This window comes from Elephantulus edwardii, unplaced genomic scaffold, assembly GCF_000299155.1.
Source record: "Elephantulus edwardii isolate Elephantulus edwardi_28Jun2011 unplaced genomic scaffold, EleEdw1.0 scaffold00006, whole genome shotgun sequence".
Classification (NCBI taxonomy): domain Eukaryota; kingdom Metazoa; phylum Chordata; class Mammalia; order Macroscelidea; family Macroscelididae; genus Elephantulus; species Elephantulus edwardii.
Window position 1 is genome coordinate 6,918,542 of NW_006399756.1, and position 16,277 is coordinate 6,934,818.

General features: G+C 44.9%; 2 protein-coding genes across 2 annotated transcripts in view; one reads left to right on the top strand and one right to left on the bottom strand.

Moving 5' to 3' along the window:
• Positions 1 to 9,556, bottom strand: part of FAM175B (family with sequence similarity 175, member B) — a 32,225-nt gene extending 22,669 nt beyond the window's left edge. The window contains exon 1 of the mRNA XM_006879874.1: positions 9,458 to 9,556. Coding sequence (XP_006879936.1) covers positions 9,458 to 9,556 — 99 coding nt within the window. The remainder of the gene's footprint in view (positions 1 to 9,457) is intronic.
• Positions 9,555 to 16,277, top strand: part of METTL10 (methyltransferase like 10) — a 62,559-nt gene continuing 55,836 nt past the window's right edge. The window contains exons 1-3 of the mRNA XM_006880136.1: positions 9,555 to 9,675; positions 15,894 to 15,926; positions 16,033 to 16,171. Of these exons, the coding sequence (XP_006880198.1) occupies positions 9,555 to 9,675; positions 15,894 to 15,926; positions 16,033 to 16,171 (293 nt within the window). The remainder of the gene's footprint in view (positions 9,676 to 15,893; positions 15,927 to 16,032; positions 16,172 to 16,277) is intronic.

Genomic DNA, 16,277 nt, shown 5'->3' on the forward strand with positions numbered 1-16,277 from the left:
TGGCACATAATAACAAGGATGTTATAATACTATCATAATTTTAAAAATAACCCAAATAAGTGTGTCATATAAACTACTATTCTGAAAAACAACTTTCTGCTGTGTGCCACTGATTCGGAATTGAGCCATAGCTGACCCTCCAGCAGGTTTTCAGAGGCAGTAAATCACATGGGAGATCTCCCATCCTTCTTCACTGGAGCAGTTGGTCAATTAGAACTATGTACCTTTGGGACTGCAGTACAGATTCTTACCACTAGGCCACAAGAGCTCCCTAAAGCAACTTGAGGCTACTGTATTTTCATCTATAACTCACCAACATAACAACACATACATACATGTAAAAGTAAAGAGTCTGTATAAGAGACTTACAGATTAAGGGTTGTATCATTTGCAACTAAATGGTAATAATGGATGTGTTATTTACACATAGTATTTATTAACTAGATTGCCTAAAAGGATACATGCTTGTTGGTAGGTGTCACTGAAGGCAATAGTGATCCTATGAACAACAGATCTGAACCCTGTCCTATCCTGTGCTGTCTTCGTTATTTCAGACATATGCTGACATCCACTGCGGCAGTCACTGCATCAATCCATACGGTTGAGAGTCTTTTTCTTTCCAAGTATGATGTTGCTTTCCAAGGAACAGCTCCCTAAAAACATGCCCAAGGTATGTGAGATGAAGCTCTGTCATCTTCGCCTCCAAGCAGCACTCTGGCTGCACTTTTCCCAAGACACATCTGTTTGTTCTTTGGCAGGACTCTCTTCAACATCACAATTCAAAGGTATCGATTCCTCTTCTGCCATACTTACCCACTGTCCCACTTCCAGATGTGTCAGAGAGGACTGCAATGACCATGACCTGAATCAGATGCACCTTAGTCTTCAAACTGACATCAATGACGCCTCAGTAATCTGGAGAGATTCCTGACTACAGACTCTCCCAATGTTATCAATACATTTCCTACCTCCTGACTGCCGGTACCAAGTGTACTGAATGTGGATTCAAATAAAATAAAGTGGCTGAAAGTTTCAATCTTTTCTCCATCTATCATAATGTCACCTATAAATCCAGCAGTGAGAATATTCCTGATGCTGAGATGTAATCCATATTGAAGGCTGTAGTCTTTGATCAAGCACTATGAGCCCTCCTCACTTCCAGCAAGCAAGACTGTGTCATGTGCATAATACAGGTTGTTGATGAATTTTCCTTTGATCCTGATGTCACATTTCTCGTAGTAGAGTCCAGCTTCAGAAATTATTTGCTCAATATACAGACTGAAGAGGGAGAAAGGATATAATCCTGATGTACACCTTTCCCAATTTTAAACCACGTACTGCTCTCTTGCTCTCTTTAGGTAACAGGGTAGAGATTTCACAGGATCATAATTCAGTGTTCAGGGATTCCCATTCTTCTCAATGTTAGCCATATTTGAGCCACACACTCAAAACTACCTGCACAATCAATAAAATACAAATAGAAATTCTTCGGTATTGTCTGCTTTGAGCCAGGATCTATCTGACATCATCAGTAATGATATCCCTGGTGCCACAGTCACTTCTAAACTCAGCCTGAGATTTTGGCAGTTCTCTGTCAAAGTGCTGTTCTAGCCATTTTTGGATGATCTTCAGTAATATTTTGCTTGCATACAATATGAATAATACTGTTTGATAATTTACCTATCTGTTGGGCCAGCGATCTTGGGAATGGAAGCAAATACAGAACATTATAATAAATTTAGGATTATTCAACCTATAGTACACTGTTTGTTGTTGTTGTTGTGTGCCACAGAGTAGATTTCTGACTCATAGCAATCCTATATACTATAGCTCTGAACACTGCATTGTCTCTGACACACCTACCTCTATTACCCCAGTCACCGAGTCAATTCATCTCATCTGGGGTCTTCCTCTCCTGTACTGTTGTCCCTCCACCCTTCCAAGCATGATGTCCCTCTCCAAGGACTGGTCTCTCCTTGCAACATACCCAAATTATATGAGATGGAGCTTCAAAATCCTAGCCTCCAAGGAGAAACTTAGTTTCACCGCCTACAAGACAAATCTATTTGTTTTATTGGCAGTCCACGGTATGTTCAAGCCTCTTATTCAGCACTACAATTCAAAGGCTCCTGTCATCTTTAGTCATTGTCAAGCTCTCTGATGCATTGCAAGTAATTACAAAAACCATGGCCTGGATCAGGTGCACCTTAGTCTCTAAACTGACATCACTGCTCTTTAGTACTCTGGAGAGGTCCCTGACACCAGATTTTCCCAATGCAATTTGTCTTCTGATTTCCTGGCTGCTGGTACTAAGAGGGTTGACTGTCGAGCAAAGCAAAATGAAGCTGTTAACAAAATCTCAATCTCTTCACCATCTATCATGATGCTGCTTATCAGCCCAGTGATAAGAATCTTTGGTTTTTTGATGTTGAGCTTCAATCCATATTGAAGGCTGCAGTCCCTGACCTTCTGCAGCATATGCCTTAGGTACTCCAGTTTTGGCAAGAAAGGTTGTGACATCTGTATAACACAGGTTGTTGATGAGTCTTCAATCTTGATGTTACATTTCTCCTCATAGAGTCCAGCCTCCTGAATGATCGGTTCTGCATATCGAATGAAAAGTTACGGAGATACGATGCAACCCTTCTGTACACCTTTCTAGATTTTGAACATGCAGTGTTTCCTTGCTTTGTTCTGACAACTCCCTCCCGGTCCAAGTATAGATTTCACAAAAACACAATCAAGTGTTCTGGGATTCCCATTTTTCTCAGAGTTAGTTAGCTACAGTTAGTTGTCATCCACACAGTCAAATGCCTTTGCATAGTCAATGAAACACAGATAGACATTCCTCTAGTACTCTCTCCTTTCAGCTAAGAGCCATCTAACATTGGCTATAATATCCCTAGGGCCACAGCCTTTTAAACCCAGCCTGCACATCTGGCAGTTCTCTGTAGATGTGCTGCTCCATTCATTTTTGGATAATTTCTAGCAAGATCTTGCTTGGATGGGATATTAATGATATTGTTTGATATTTTCCATACTCTGTTGGGTCACATTTTATTTTTTTGGAGTAGGAACAAATAATGGATCTCTTCCAGTCAGTTGGTCAGGCAATTTTCCTCCAGATTCTTAGCACAACCTGGTAAGCACGTCCAGGGCAGCATCAGTTTGTTGAAATATGTCAATTGGTATGCTGTCAATTCCTTCAGAGCAGCTTGAACTTCCTCCTACATCATTATAGGCTCTTGATCATTAAAGACCATCTCAAGTTCAGGTTTGAGGCCTTAAATACTAATGAGTGAAGACCAAATGAGCTGTGGGAGGGTATCAAGAAGATCATCCATGAAAAATGCATAAGGTCATTACAGAGACACAGGAAGAAGAAAAGACCAAAATGGATGTCAGAAGAGAACAATCCAGTGGTAGATGGAATTTGCTCCAGGACTTAAGAACCATAAATGATATAGCTGAGCCTCTACATCTTGTGGTTCCTAACCTCTACACTATAATAGACAAAGTGCTAGTCTATAGGCCTTTTATTGTAAGAACCACCTTCCCTCTGTAACTTGATTTGTGCCACTATTAGAATCTCCACTCGGAATATTATTGCTTTTCAATTTTTGACTCATGCACTTTTAACTTGTTAGTTAAATTTGTATCTTCTAGGCTGCTACACTTCCATGATACATCTTCAAGGATATGAACATGTATGGCTAAGCACAATGGATAACAGTGCATCTAAATTCCAAAATCAATCTCCATAATAGTCTATGTGTTTCATACTGCCAAAGGGGCCCTTTAGAGTAGTGAGAGAAGACCTTCACCCTGAAACCCACAGCATCCCTTTTCAGCAGGAAGTAGCTAAGAGAATACGCCATCCCCTTTTCCTTATGAATCAGGGTGAAGTCTCTCTCAGGGAGGAGTGATAGGGAATGGCAAGGGACACACTGACAAAGGAGATTAATCAGAACTGGCTTTGACAAGCACTGTGGCAATTGGACAATTAAAACAGACATGGGGGGGAAGAAGAACAAACTGGGGAGGAGGGTGGAGAAAACAGTGCAACAATGAATGAATGAAAACCCAAAATCTCTGTAAATGTTCATTAAAAAGTAATAAAATTTAATAATAATAATAAAGAGACTCTGAATAGTACTAGAGTGCCGAGAAGCCAATGCAAAGGGAAGAAATCGAGACATGAAGGAGCTAAACAGAAGATTTCAAAGGGCAGCATGGGAAGACAAAGCAAATGAATGTGCAAAGAGCTGGTGTTCAAAAATCAAAAGGGACAAACTCACTCAGCAATTCTTAATCTGAAAGAACTAAAGAACAAACTCAAGCCTCAAGTTGCAATACTTAAGAATGCTGTGTTCAATGAATGAATGGAAATCCAAACTCTCTGTAAATGCTCATTAAAATTATTTAAAAAAAATAAAAAAAAGAATGCTGTGAGCAGAATGCTGAATGACCCAGGAAGCATCAAAAGAAGATGGAAGGAGTACACAGAGTCACTGTACCAGAAAGAAACGGCTAACAAAAAAGAATTTCAGCACACTGTTTAAGAAACTATCATTCAGTTGAGCCCAGCCAGTAATAGGGCAGAGACACTCTAATTCTCTTTTAGAGAAGCTGAGCTGATAAGCTGTCCTGGAATGCTTTCTCCAGGATACCCAATGTGGCTTACACATTCCCTCATTCAGAGGTTACCTTATCAAAGAGGCCTTTCCTGATCAACACAAGAGAAACAGGCTTTCTTGTTCTTAGTCCCATCACTACTCTGGAGGACTAGTAGTAAGGAACTATGCTGCCAACCCAAAGACATGCAGTTTGAATCTGTGGGAGAAAGACTGGAATCTCCTGCGCAGTTTGCTGCCTCTGAAAACACGGTGCAGGGTCAGCTACGGGTTGTGTCCATCTACTGGTCACGTTACGTATTTATAAAGAAGTAAGTGTATATCCACTACTAAAATGTAAGCTCCACAAGAGCAGGGACTCTGCTGCTGACTGATTTAATTTCATCACCAAGAGCAGAGCCTGACATCTAGTTACTAAAACGCACTTCAGTAAAATGTATTCCAATTCATGCTGTCCTTACAGGACAGAGCAGAACTGCCCCAGATTTCCAGGGTTATAACCTTTTCAGAAGCAGACTGCTACATCTCTCTGCTGTGGAAGAGCTGGGGGGTTCAAACCACTGATGTTTCAATTAGCAGCTGAGAGCTGAATCACTGTGCTCAAGAGGCCATTTGACACGCGGCCTTGCAGTTGGCAGTGAGAAGACTCTGACTGGGCGGCATGCTAGTCTGACATGTACTCAAATGTTTAAATGGACAACAGAACAAACTCTGCTGGATTCCACACCACGCTCAGCGTTCCTACATGCACAAACCCACTGTTCCAGGTACAGTGCCAACCCACTGCATTGAAGGTCTTCCTGTCTTTCACTGGGTCTCTGCTTTTCAAGCATGATGTTCTTGTCCAAGGACTGGCCCCTCTTGGGAATATGCCCAAAGTATGAGAGTTGAAGTCTTAACCACCTTTGCCTCCAAGGAGCATACTGGCTGCGCCTTTCCCAAAACAGATGTGTCTGCTCTTCCGGTGGTTGAGAATGCATCCAACATTCTCTGCTAATGCTACAATTCAAAGGCATCAGTTCTTCTTCAGTCTTCCTTATTCATTGCCCAACTTTTACATAAGGGTTTTGGTCAGATATACTTTAGTCTTTAAACTCATTTCCTTGCTCTTCAGCACTTTAAAGAGGTCCTTGGCAGCTGATGTGTCCAGTGTAATATAGCCTTTGATTCTGTGACTGCTGTTTTCAAGGGTATTGACTAGAGATCCAAGCAAAATTTAACTTTTGACAACTGCAGTCTTTCCTCCTTCTAGCTTAATGCTGTCTACTGGCCCAGTCGTGAAGAATTTTGTTTTCTTTTAATTGTTTTTTAATTTGTGTGTGTGTGTGTGTGTGTGTGTGTGTGTGTGCGTGCGCGCACGTGCCATCAAACTGGATGTGACAGGTACTGGAGGAAATTGTCCCTCCTTCTGCAGAGCATCTCGTGGATTCAAACTGCTCACCTCGGGGATTGCACTGCAGCTTCTTACCACTAGGCCACTAGAGCTCACCAACTTTTGTTTTATGTTAAGTGTAAGGCACAAAGTTCAAATCCATGAGCTGAACTGCAGGAGATGGATGGGCAATCTTATCCTGTGCAATTTACTGCCTCTGAAAACCCATGGGAGGGTCAGCTATGCATCAGTTCCAACTCAAAGGTACACAACACCACTACACTGAGGTATAATCGATATAGCAGGATACAGCCTCCATCCATAAGCGCTTCAAGTCTTCTTCACTTTCAATAAACAAGACAGTGTCATCTGTACACAGCAGGTTGTTGATGAGCCTTCCTTCAGTGCTGACACCACATTCTTCTTCATAGTATCTGGTTTATTGGATGATGTGCTAAGCTTATGGACTGAGTAGATATTAAGATACAACCCTGACAAACACCTCCCTTGAGAAGAGCTCTTGTTGCCCTACTAACAGAAAGATCCATGGCTAGAGCCCACTAGCTGCTCTAAGTAACAAAGATAAACAGTCTTCTCTAAACCGCTACAGCTTAGGATACCTAGAGTTAGAAATGACTTGACAACACGGAATTTCTAATGACAGTAAGTACTCAAAAAGCACAAGCTGAATAAACCTGTTGAAATAATGCCCTTCCATTTTGTCCTCTTCTAGGATCCTAAAGATCAATTAAAACAGCTTCCCAATTTACACACATTCCCATCTGGTCGCAGAGAATCTGTCCAGCTAACTGGGGAGGGACAGATGCTTTATACAATAGCTCTGTGTTGGACTGGAGGAGTGGCAATGTCCTTAAATGCCAAATCATCACATACAGGACATTTCTCAAGCTTGAGCAATAAGCAGATTCGATTTCAAAGAAAAAAAATATTCCTTCACCCAAAGATGTGCCCACTGACTATTAAATTGAAAAACAGTGAGTAAAGAAGCTCCTATAGCTTTATGAAAGTCTTTCAATGCTATTTCTTGCTATAAAAGTCTTGACTTTGCAACAGGTTTAGAAAAAATATTAAAATTAAAAAAAAAAAAGGAAAATCCCCTCAGAACTTCAGACCTCAAGAAAATATCAAAGATTCCTAGCATTTCACTGTCTAGGTTTGCCAGAAGTACCAAATAATAATGTGGATCACTCCCTTATATTTTATTTTTAGATAAACAGTCAGCATTTTTAAGATACTATTTGGGCTATACTTATACTAAAACTCTGCTGACTGTTCATGTGAAACTGAAATGTAACTGGGCATCCTGTATTGCATCTGGCAACCAGACCAACATCCTCAGTTTAGAAAATGATCTAAACCAACAGAGACATCAAGACACTTAGAGGTCAAGAAGAAAAGAAATGTTTAATTATCTACTGGTCTAGAGTATCTGAGTCACTGTTAACTTTATAGCCAGGAGGGGCAAACTACAGCGTGTGGGGCAAATCCAGGCCAGCACCTATGAGTACACGGCTTACAAGACAAACATGTTTTCACACTTGTAATGGTTAAAAAAATTTCTTAAAATATTATTTTATTAGGGAGCTCTGGTGGCCTAGTGGCAGGAAGCTACACTGCAATTACAGAGGTGCGCGGTTCAAATCCACCAGATGCTCTGCTGGAGAAGGAGGAACAATCTCCTCCTGCACCAGTCAAATCCGATTTGATGGTACACACACAAAAATAATTAAATTTAAAAAAACAGTATTTTATGAAACGTGAAAATTATACGGAATTCAAACTGCAATGCCAACAAGTCTCACACTAATGGAATAAAGTGTCCCTCAATTATCTGATCTGTGGTTCATGTAATACATGGGCCACAAGCCTGAAATAATTACTATCACCTGAAATAGGCCCTTTACAGGAAAGGCTTGCCAACCCCAGCTTTACAGAAAGGGTAGATTTAAAGGAATTCTTTTCTGAACCAAATAAAGCATTTAAAATTTAAATTCCTGGCTTCTCAACTTTAAAAATGTATAAAAGTAAACTCATTTTCTAGTATTCCACAACTACAGTTGTGGGGAGAATAAGATAAAGCTGCCTGGCCATCTAACACAGTTGCCACTGCATTGGGGAGAATCCCCATGAAGTCTGGCATCAAGCCTCGATTTGAGTGGGTATTAACAGATGAAGCAGGTATTAACAAACCTTTTTAGTTACATTAATAACAATCTAAGGAACATAACTGTCTCACTGTAGTGGGTACAGGAACTATCCATTTTTTTCAACAAGTAGTTGTTTATTCTTATGACAATCTTGCCTTACAAACCAGAACTAAAGAGGGCAAGACGACGAGCAGAACCCTATTTGATACTTCAGTGGATAGATGAAGCTGCATTACATTACTAAGTGGCTGCGTGAAGTATCAGAAAGCAAGAGTCCAGAGAGAGACAATTCTGGAAAAGCTCATGTTGTTTGTATTCCTTCATTAATTTCGGCCATCCACATGGCAGAGATGAAAGGTGCCACAATTTAACTCCATGCAATTTACTAATGGGTTCACCTCTCGGCGAAATTGGTTTTTACTAATGGAAGTCAAGATTGCTGACATCAACCTGAATCCAATACCTTCTGCTGCAACGTATCACTGCTTCGGAATGAACACACACACATACACATGATGAACTGCAAGCATTCGCTGCCTCCATCATTTAAAATAACCTACTAGCTCACTAAGCAAATGAAAACCCCATTTAAAAGAAAAGGCAACTCTTGTCCATGGAGAGGGCAGTGACACCTGGAAGCTGGGGACAGGGCAGCGGAGCGGCGCCGCACCCCGCGGGCTCCGGCTGCGCCCTTCCCACCGCTCACCCGCAGCAGGGGTTCCCCCTTCCCCTGGTTCCGCGGTCCTGGCGCAGCAGCCAGCGGCCAACATGTCACCGGCAGCAAAGCCAAGTAGACCCTGACCCCGGGCGCTCCGGTGTCCAGGCTCGGCGCCCCCGCCCCCCACCGGCACACACCCCACACGTCACAGCGGTGACCAGCACCGTCCTCCTGCCCACACTCCACGACCGCCTGGGTCACCCGCGCGTGGGCACGCGCCCCTCTGCTGCTGACCCCCGGCGCCCTCGCAGGTCACGACCCTGACTCCCCGGGAGGGGCAGGCGCTCCACTTTCCCCGCCCAGGCCCCTCCCGACTGCCCTGGCCGGACAGCTTGGCTGCGCCGGAGGAGCTGCCCCGGGGCCCGTCGGGTGGCAGAGCGGCCATCGGACGGCCGAGCGAGGGGGCCCCGCCGGAGGATGGGGAGCCCCGGGCGGCAGGAGCCGGGGACAGCCCGAGCACCAGCTCCTCCGGCCGGTCCGCGGCGGGGGGCAAGCCGCCCGGCGTCTTAGCCAGGACGGGCGGGCCGGGGCGCCCTGGCAGGCCCGGCGGGGTCCCGGCACCTACGTGATCCGCGTTGCTGTTGGCGCTGTGGAAACACACAGCGCTGAAGGTGTAGCCCGAAATGGAAGCCGCCATGATGGAAATCTCCAAATCCCCCATCATGCCCCACGGGCGGGCAGACGGCCTTCCGGCAGGTCCGCCCCACGGCATGCTGGGAAATGTAGTCCACGGGGCCGCCGGCGAGGCCGCGGGAGGTGGGGCGGAGAACGCAGGTGGACAGGGTGCGTCCGGAGCAGCCCAGGCGCCACCATCATCACCACCACAACCCCCAACACCCCGGGTGCTCTCTGAGAGCTCCCTCGTGCTGTCTCTTCCTGCCTGCCTGCCTGCCTTCTTTCCTTCTTGCCTGCCTTCCTATTTTAATGAAAATTTACAGACTTGGGGTTTCCAGTATTCATTGTTGCACTTTTCTCCCTGCCCACCCTCTCCCCCCTAATTCACTCTTCCCCTTGAAAACTAAAACTCCTTCGTTGTTATGCAATCCCTCCCCCCAAGTCCACTCCACTAGGCAGCCTTCATTCTGGACTCCTGTCATGCAATAATACCCAATCATATATCCCTTCTAAACAGTTCTCCCCCTCATCTGTTTCAATACAGTATACATCATTCCTCCCTTCCTTCTCTGTCTTCCCTCAAACCTGATGTCAGTCCCGTTTTACAACAATGGCCCTATGCCGTATTTGTCCTTTTGTGACTGAGATATTTCACTCAGCATAATGTCCTTCAGAGTACCCATTTTGTATAATATTTCATGAGTTCCTTGTTTTTCCATGCTGCACAGGATTCCATTGTGTGAATATACCACAGCTTCTCTATCCATTCGTTTGTTGATGGGTTGTTTCCAGCTCTTTGCTGTTGTGAACAAAGCCGCAATAAACATGGGTGTGCATCCTCTTGCTGTTTCTTACTCCTTGAAATCTAAAGTCTTAGTCTTACAAACCAACATTTACTGAGCTCAACTTTGGCTGAGAGTTTTGGGTTTGGTGCAGGTTTTGGGTTTGAACATAGAAGCAATGTAGTGTGTGGTTCAAATTTTAACATGACTATTACATTGGGCTTGTTGCCAGGAGAGGCTATTCCCTGGAGAGGGCCATCATGCTTGGAAAGGTGGAGGGTCAGGGAATGAGAAGACCCTCAATGAGATGGAATGATAGTAACTGCTGCAATGGGCTCAAGTGTGTCAGAGATGATGACGATGGCAAAGGATAGGACAGGCTTCAGGTCTGTTGTTCACAGGGTCACTAGGACTCGAACTCAGATCGATGGCACCCAACAAAAACAGCAAATCTGGTGGAATAATCTGTACAGAGTTATGCTGCGAGCCCAAGTGCCTTGCCTCTCTAGGGTTCAAATCCGCCAGCTAATCCAGGGGGGAAAGACAATCTCCTGTGTGATTTAAAGCCCTAGAAACCCAATGGAGGGTAAACAATCATATGCGCCTCATATGCTTTAGGCATGTTTCTAGGTGGTACTATTCCTTGGAGAAGGACATGAGGCTGGGAAGGGTGGAGAGTCGACGAAGGAGAGGAAGACCTTCAACCCGGTGGACTGACATAGTGACTGCTGCAATGATCTCTTATGTGTCAGGAAGTGTGAGGATGATGCAGGATAGAACAGGGTTCAGATTTTTTGTTCATAGAGTTGCTATGAGTTGTACTTGACTGGATGGCACCTAACAACAACAAAAACAACAACATTCATATTAAAGATGAACAATGAATAAAGACTGAAGAGGAATTGATGCTTTTCAATCATGTCGCTGAGGAATCTTGAATATGCCAAAGATTTTGAGAAAATAATGTATCTTGGAAGAACTAGATTTCTCTTTAGAAGCACAGATGGTGAGACCTGGTCTTCTTATACCTTGACCATGTTATTAGGAGGTACTAGTCCTTGGAGAAGGACATCATGCTGGTAAAACAGAGGGTTAGGGAAAGAGGGGAAGACTCTGAATGAGATAGATTGATGCAATGGCTGCAATCATGGGTTCCAATGTAAAAAGACTGTGTATGAGAGTTTAAAATCAGAGGCACTTGTGGTGTGTGGAAGTAGGGCAGACGGAAACCCTTTCTGCAGTCTAAAGTCTTGGCTTGAGTCTGAAATCCATGTTGGATTTATAAAAGTTGTCTTTCCAAACAGCATCTCATAGGCTAACCCGGACACACAGGCTAAGGACAGCATCTCTGATTCCTGGCCTCAAAAGGGTATCTACTCTAGAGGTCTGGCCTTAGAAGGGCATTTAATCTAATCCCAGAGGATCTTTTTCACTAAAGATAATGCAAGATTAGATAGTGTGTGCCAAGGGATCTGAGATACAGTTTATAGAATAAATCTTTACAAGGGACCCTCAGAAATAGATAAGATACAGGAAGTAATTTTATGAATGTCGTATTTGTTGTTAAGCACCTTTGAGTCAAGCACAACTCATAGCGACCATATAAACAATAAATCTGAACCCTGTCCTATCCTGTGCCATCCTCACAATCTCTGACACCCTTATGCCCATTGCCACAGTCACTTTCTCAATCCATGTGGTTGAGGGTCTTCCTCTCTTTTGCTGGCCCTCCACCTTTCGAAGCATGATGTCTATAGTAACATAAAATTAATGGAAAATCATAAAAAGAAAAATCACATAAATACAAAAGTGAAAACAAATGGGAAAAGGAATCCAAGAGAGGGACTAATCACTGGTCTTGTTTGCACAATCATATTCAAAGCTGGGCTGTTGATCAGCCCAAGGTCATATCTCACATAAGACTAGTTATGACTCAAGCTCCAGTTGGCCTGACCTGTAGTGCATGATGCAGCAAGAAAATGCAAAGGAAAGAGTCAGTGGGGTTGGCACTAGGTGGAGCCTCCAGCCTCTGGAGGGGAAGGGTGGGAGCAGAGCGCAGCTGCCGCTGCAGGAGGGCCTGGTGTGTGTGGCTCCTGGGAGGTTTGCCCAGAAGCTGCTGCCATGGTCGCCTTGAGTGTCTCCAGGCAGGCAGAAGAGTGGGGAGGGGCCCCTGAGGCCCAGAGAGCAAGGGAAGGCAGCTATATAGGAGGGACAGGAGGGTGAGGGACGTGCCAAGAGGAAGCGCCAGTGGGGTGTGGGTGTTGGCATTCAGGGACCTTGTAGACAGTCAGGAACCAACCAAACCGAGGACACAAGAAAGAGAAATGTGGAGGCCTGAGATGGAGAGGAAGGCTGTGCAAGGGAATTCTTATTTATTTTTTTAATATTCTTTTTTTAGATTCATTATTAATTTCAATGAAAATTTACAGAGACTTTGGATTTCCATTCATTCATTGTTGCACTTTTCTCCCCTCCCAACCCCGGGGATTTTTTAAATCAGGCTGAATTTCACATAACAAAGGTCCCTTGAACAGTTGGTGACCTCCTAGACTAGGTATCAAATTTGTGTTGCTATCAGGTACTTTCAAATCCACTGAGACTCACAGCAACGCTGAGACCAATAGATTGAAGCCTTGTCCTATTCTTCACCCTCCTCGCAATCCCTAAATCCTCAAGCCCGTTGCTGTGGTCATTGTGTCAGTCTCCTGGCAAGGTGTGTGTGTGTGTGTGTGTGTGTGTGTGTGTGTGTGTGTGTTTTCTAAGGACCACATACTCAAAAGTATGTGAGATGAACTTTCACCATCCTTACCTTTAAGGAGCACTTTGTCCAAGACAGATTTGTTGTCCCTGGGATATTCAATATTATTCACCAACAGCAAAATTGAAAGGAACCAATTTGTTGGTTGTCCTTATTCATTAACCAACTTTTACATGCACATGAAGCAATTGAAAATATTCTGGCTTGAGCCAGGCTACCTCTGTCTGAACTGATTCTGACTAGTATGGAATTATCTTCCCTTCTATGATCTGATGTAATGATCCTGGGTGTTGTACATCTTCTTCTCTATGATGCTATTGAGGCCACATGACATCTACAGGATTAGATTTTATCTTGAGTCAATCTCTTTTGTAATATGTTGTTGTTATTTGCTGTCAAGTAGACTGAGACTCCTATCAACCCTATGGACAGTAGATCTGGACCTGGCCCTACCCTGTGCTATCCTCATCATCTCTAATATAGTCTATTGTTATAGGCACTATGTCAACCCATCTCATTGCATCCTTCACTGACCTTCCACTTTTTTGTGCAAGATGTTCTTTTCTAAAGTCTGGCCCCTTTTCCCAAAGCATGAGAGAGGAAGCTTCACCATCCTTGCATCTAAGAAGTATTTTGGCTACACCCTCTCCAGGACATATTTGGTTTTTTTTTCTTTTAACAGTCCACAAAATATTTAGTACTCTTTTCCAGCACTACAACTCAAAGGCATTAATTCTTCTGTCATTTTTGTTCACTGTCCAACTTTCAGATGCATAGCAAAAAACTGGAAAAGATCTGGGCTTGGATTGGGCACATCTTAGTCTTTAGAGTGGCATCCTTGCTGTTCAGCATGTGGAGAGGGCCCTGACTGCAGAATTTCCCAGCGCAACATGTCTTAAGAGTTCCTGACTGCTGGTACCAAGGTTGTTGATTATGGATTCAAGTAAGATGAAATAATTGACAATTTATTTTTTCCATATATTTCAGAGGGACCTCCTATCAATAAGGAAGAAGGGCATGGAGTGGAGTGTGTCCTTTGGACCCAGGGAAAGATTGTGACACAGACCTTCCCCAGAGCCAATGGGGAAAGCAAACCTTCCCCTACAGCTGGCCTCCTGAGCTGGATGTCCAGCCTCCTAAGCTATGGGAGCATGAGTTTGTTAAAATCATCCTCGTGTGGTATGTGTTTAAACAGCACTTGTTGTTATATGCCATCAAGTCGCTTACAACTCATAGTGATTCTATGTACAAGAGCCCTAAACCCTGCTCTATCCTGTGCCAATCGCACCTTCTCTGACACACCTACTCCCATTACCCCAATCACTGAATTGCTCCATTTCATCGAGGGTCTTCCTCTCTTGTACTGTCCCTCTCCAAGGACTGGTCCCTCCTTGCACCATCCCGAAGTATGTCAGACGAAGCTTTAGAATCTTTGCCTCCAAGGAGCAGTCCGGTTTCACCCACTCCAGGACAAACCTGTTTGTTCTCCTAGCAGTCCACGGTATATTCAACACTCTTCTCCAGTGCCGCAGTTCAAAGGCATCAATTTTCTACCATCTCTAGTCATCATCCAGCTTTCTGATGTATAGCAAGTAATGACAAAGACCATGGTCTCTATCAGGTGCGCCTTGGTCTCCAGACAGACATCATTGTTGTTCAGTACTTTGGAGAGGTCTCTGACAGCTGAGTTTCCCAATGCAATTTAGCTGTTTATGATTGTAGTTGTTATGTGCCATCCAGTCGCTTGCGACTCATTGCGACCCTATGTACAAGAGTCCTAAACTCTGTTCTGTCCTGTGCCAATCTTATTGTCTCTGACACATTCATCCCGATCACCCCAGCCATCAAATCAATCCATCTCCTAGAGGGCCTTCCCCTCCTGGGCCTGCCCTCCACCCTTCCAAGCATGATGTCCTTCTCCAAGGATCACTCTCTCTTTACAACATGACCAAAGTATGTCAGATGAAGCCTCAGAATCCTTGCCTCCAAGGAGTAGCCCGGTTTAACCCTCTCCAGGATGAATCTGATTGTTCTAGCAGTCCATGGTACTGTCAATACTCTTCTCCAACACCAAAGCGCAAAGGCATCAATTCTCCTTCTATCCTCCTTAGTCATTGTCCAACTCTCTGATGCATAACAAGTGATAGCAAAGACCATGGCCTATGTCAGACGTACCTTAGTCTCCAGAGAGACACCGTTGCTCTTCAGTACTTTAGAGAGGTCCCTAACAGCAGACTTTCCCATCGCAATATGTCTTTTAATTTCCTGGCTGCTGGTGCCAAGAGTGTTGACTGTGGAGCCAAGCAAACTAAAGCTGTGAACAAACTCAGTCTCTTCACCATCCATCCTGATGCTGCCAATTGGTCCAGTGGTGAGAATCTTTGTCTTCTTGACATTGAGCCTCAATCCATACTGAAGGCTGCAGTCCTTGACTCTCTGCAGCAAGCACATCAGGTCCTCCTCAGTTTCAGCAAGCAGGTTTGTGTCATCTGCATAACGCAGATTGTTGATAGATCTTCCACCAATCCTGACCCCACATTTCTCCTCATAGAGCCCAGCCTCCCGGATGATCTGTTCTGCGTACAGGTTGCAAAGGTATGGAGACAGGGCACACACTCTTCATTCTTCTTCGACATAATGTTCTGTTAAGTGGACTCCACAGCGATCCTTTAGACTAAGCAGAACTTCCTACAGAGTTTCCAAGGCTGTGGTCTTAGGGACGCCAACTGCCCTATCTTCCACCAAGGGGCTGGTAGGTTCGAACTGCCAACCTTCAGAACCACGACACCACCAGGTACCCCTTGCTGTCAAGGCGATCCCCCAGGGTGTCCTACTTCCCTTTATAGGAGGACGAGTGCTCTATGTCTCCCCAGCCAGAGGTGGGTCCAGGGCGGACCTTCTGCTTAGCGGCCCACTGCTTTACCCACTGCGCCGCCAGGACACCCGTGTTTGGAAACAGCTGTCACTGAATGTGGCCGCACTTAGACGACACGTCCCCAGCGGGTGGACGTGACATGGCTGCAGGGATCCGGAAGGCCGTGCCGGGCTCTCCCTGGAGGACCCCTGAACCCCGAAAGCGGCCGGAGGCTCCGCGACCCCGCGGCTCCCAGGCCGGGCCGGAGCAGTAGAGAGCGCGGCCGCCCCGCCGCCTAGAGCGGCCCTCCGGCGCGCGTCCCCTCTGGCCGCGCCGCGTCTCTATGGCGGCCCTCGGCCGTCGCGGCGCCGGGGCG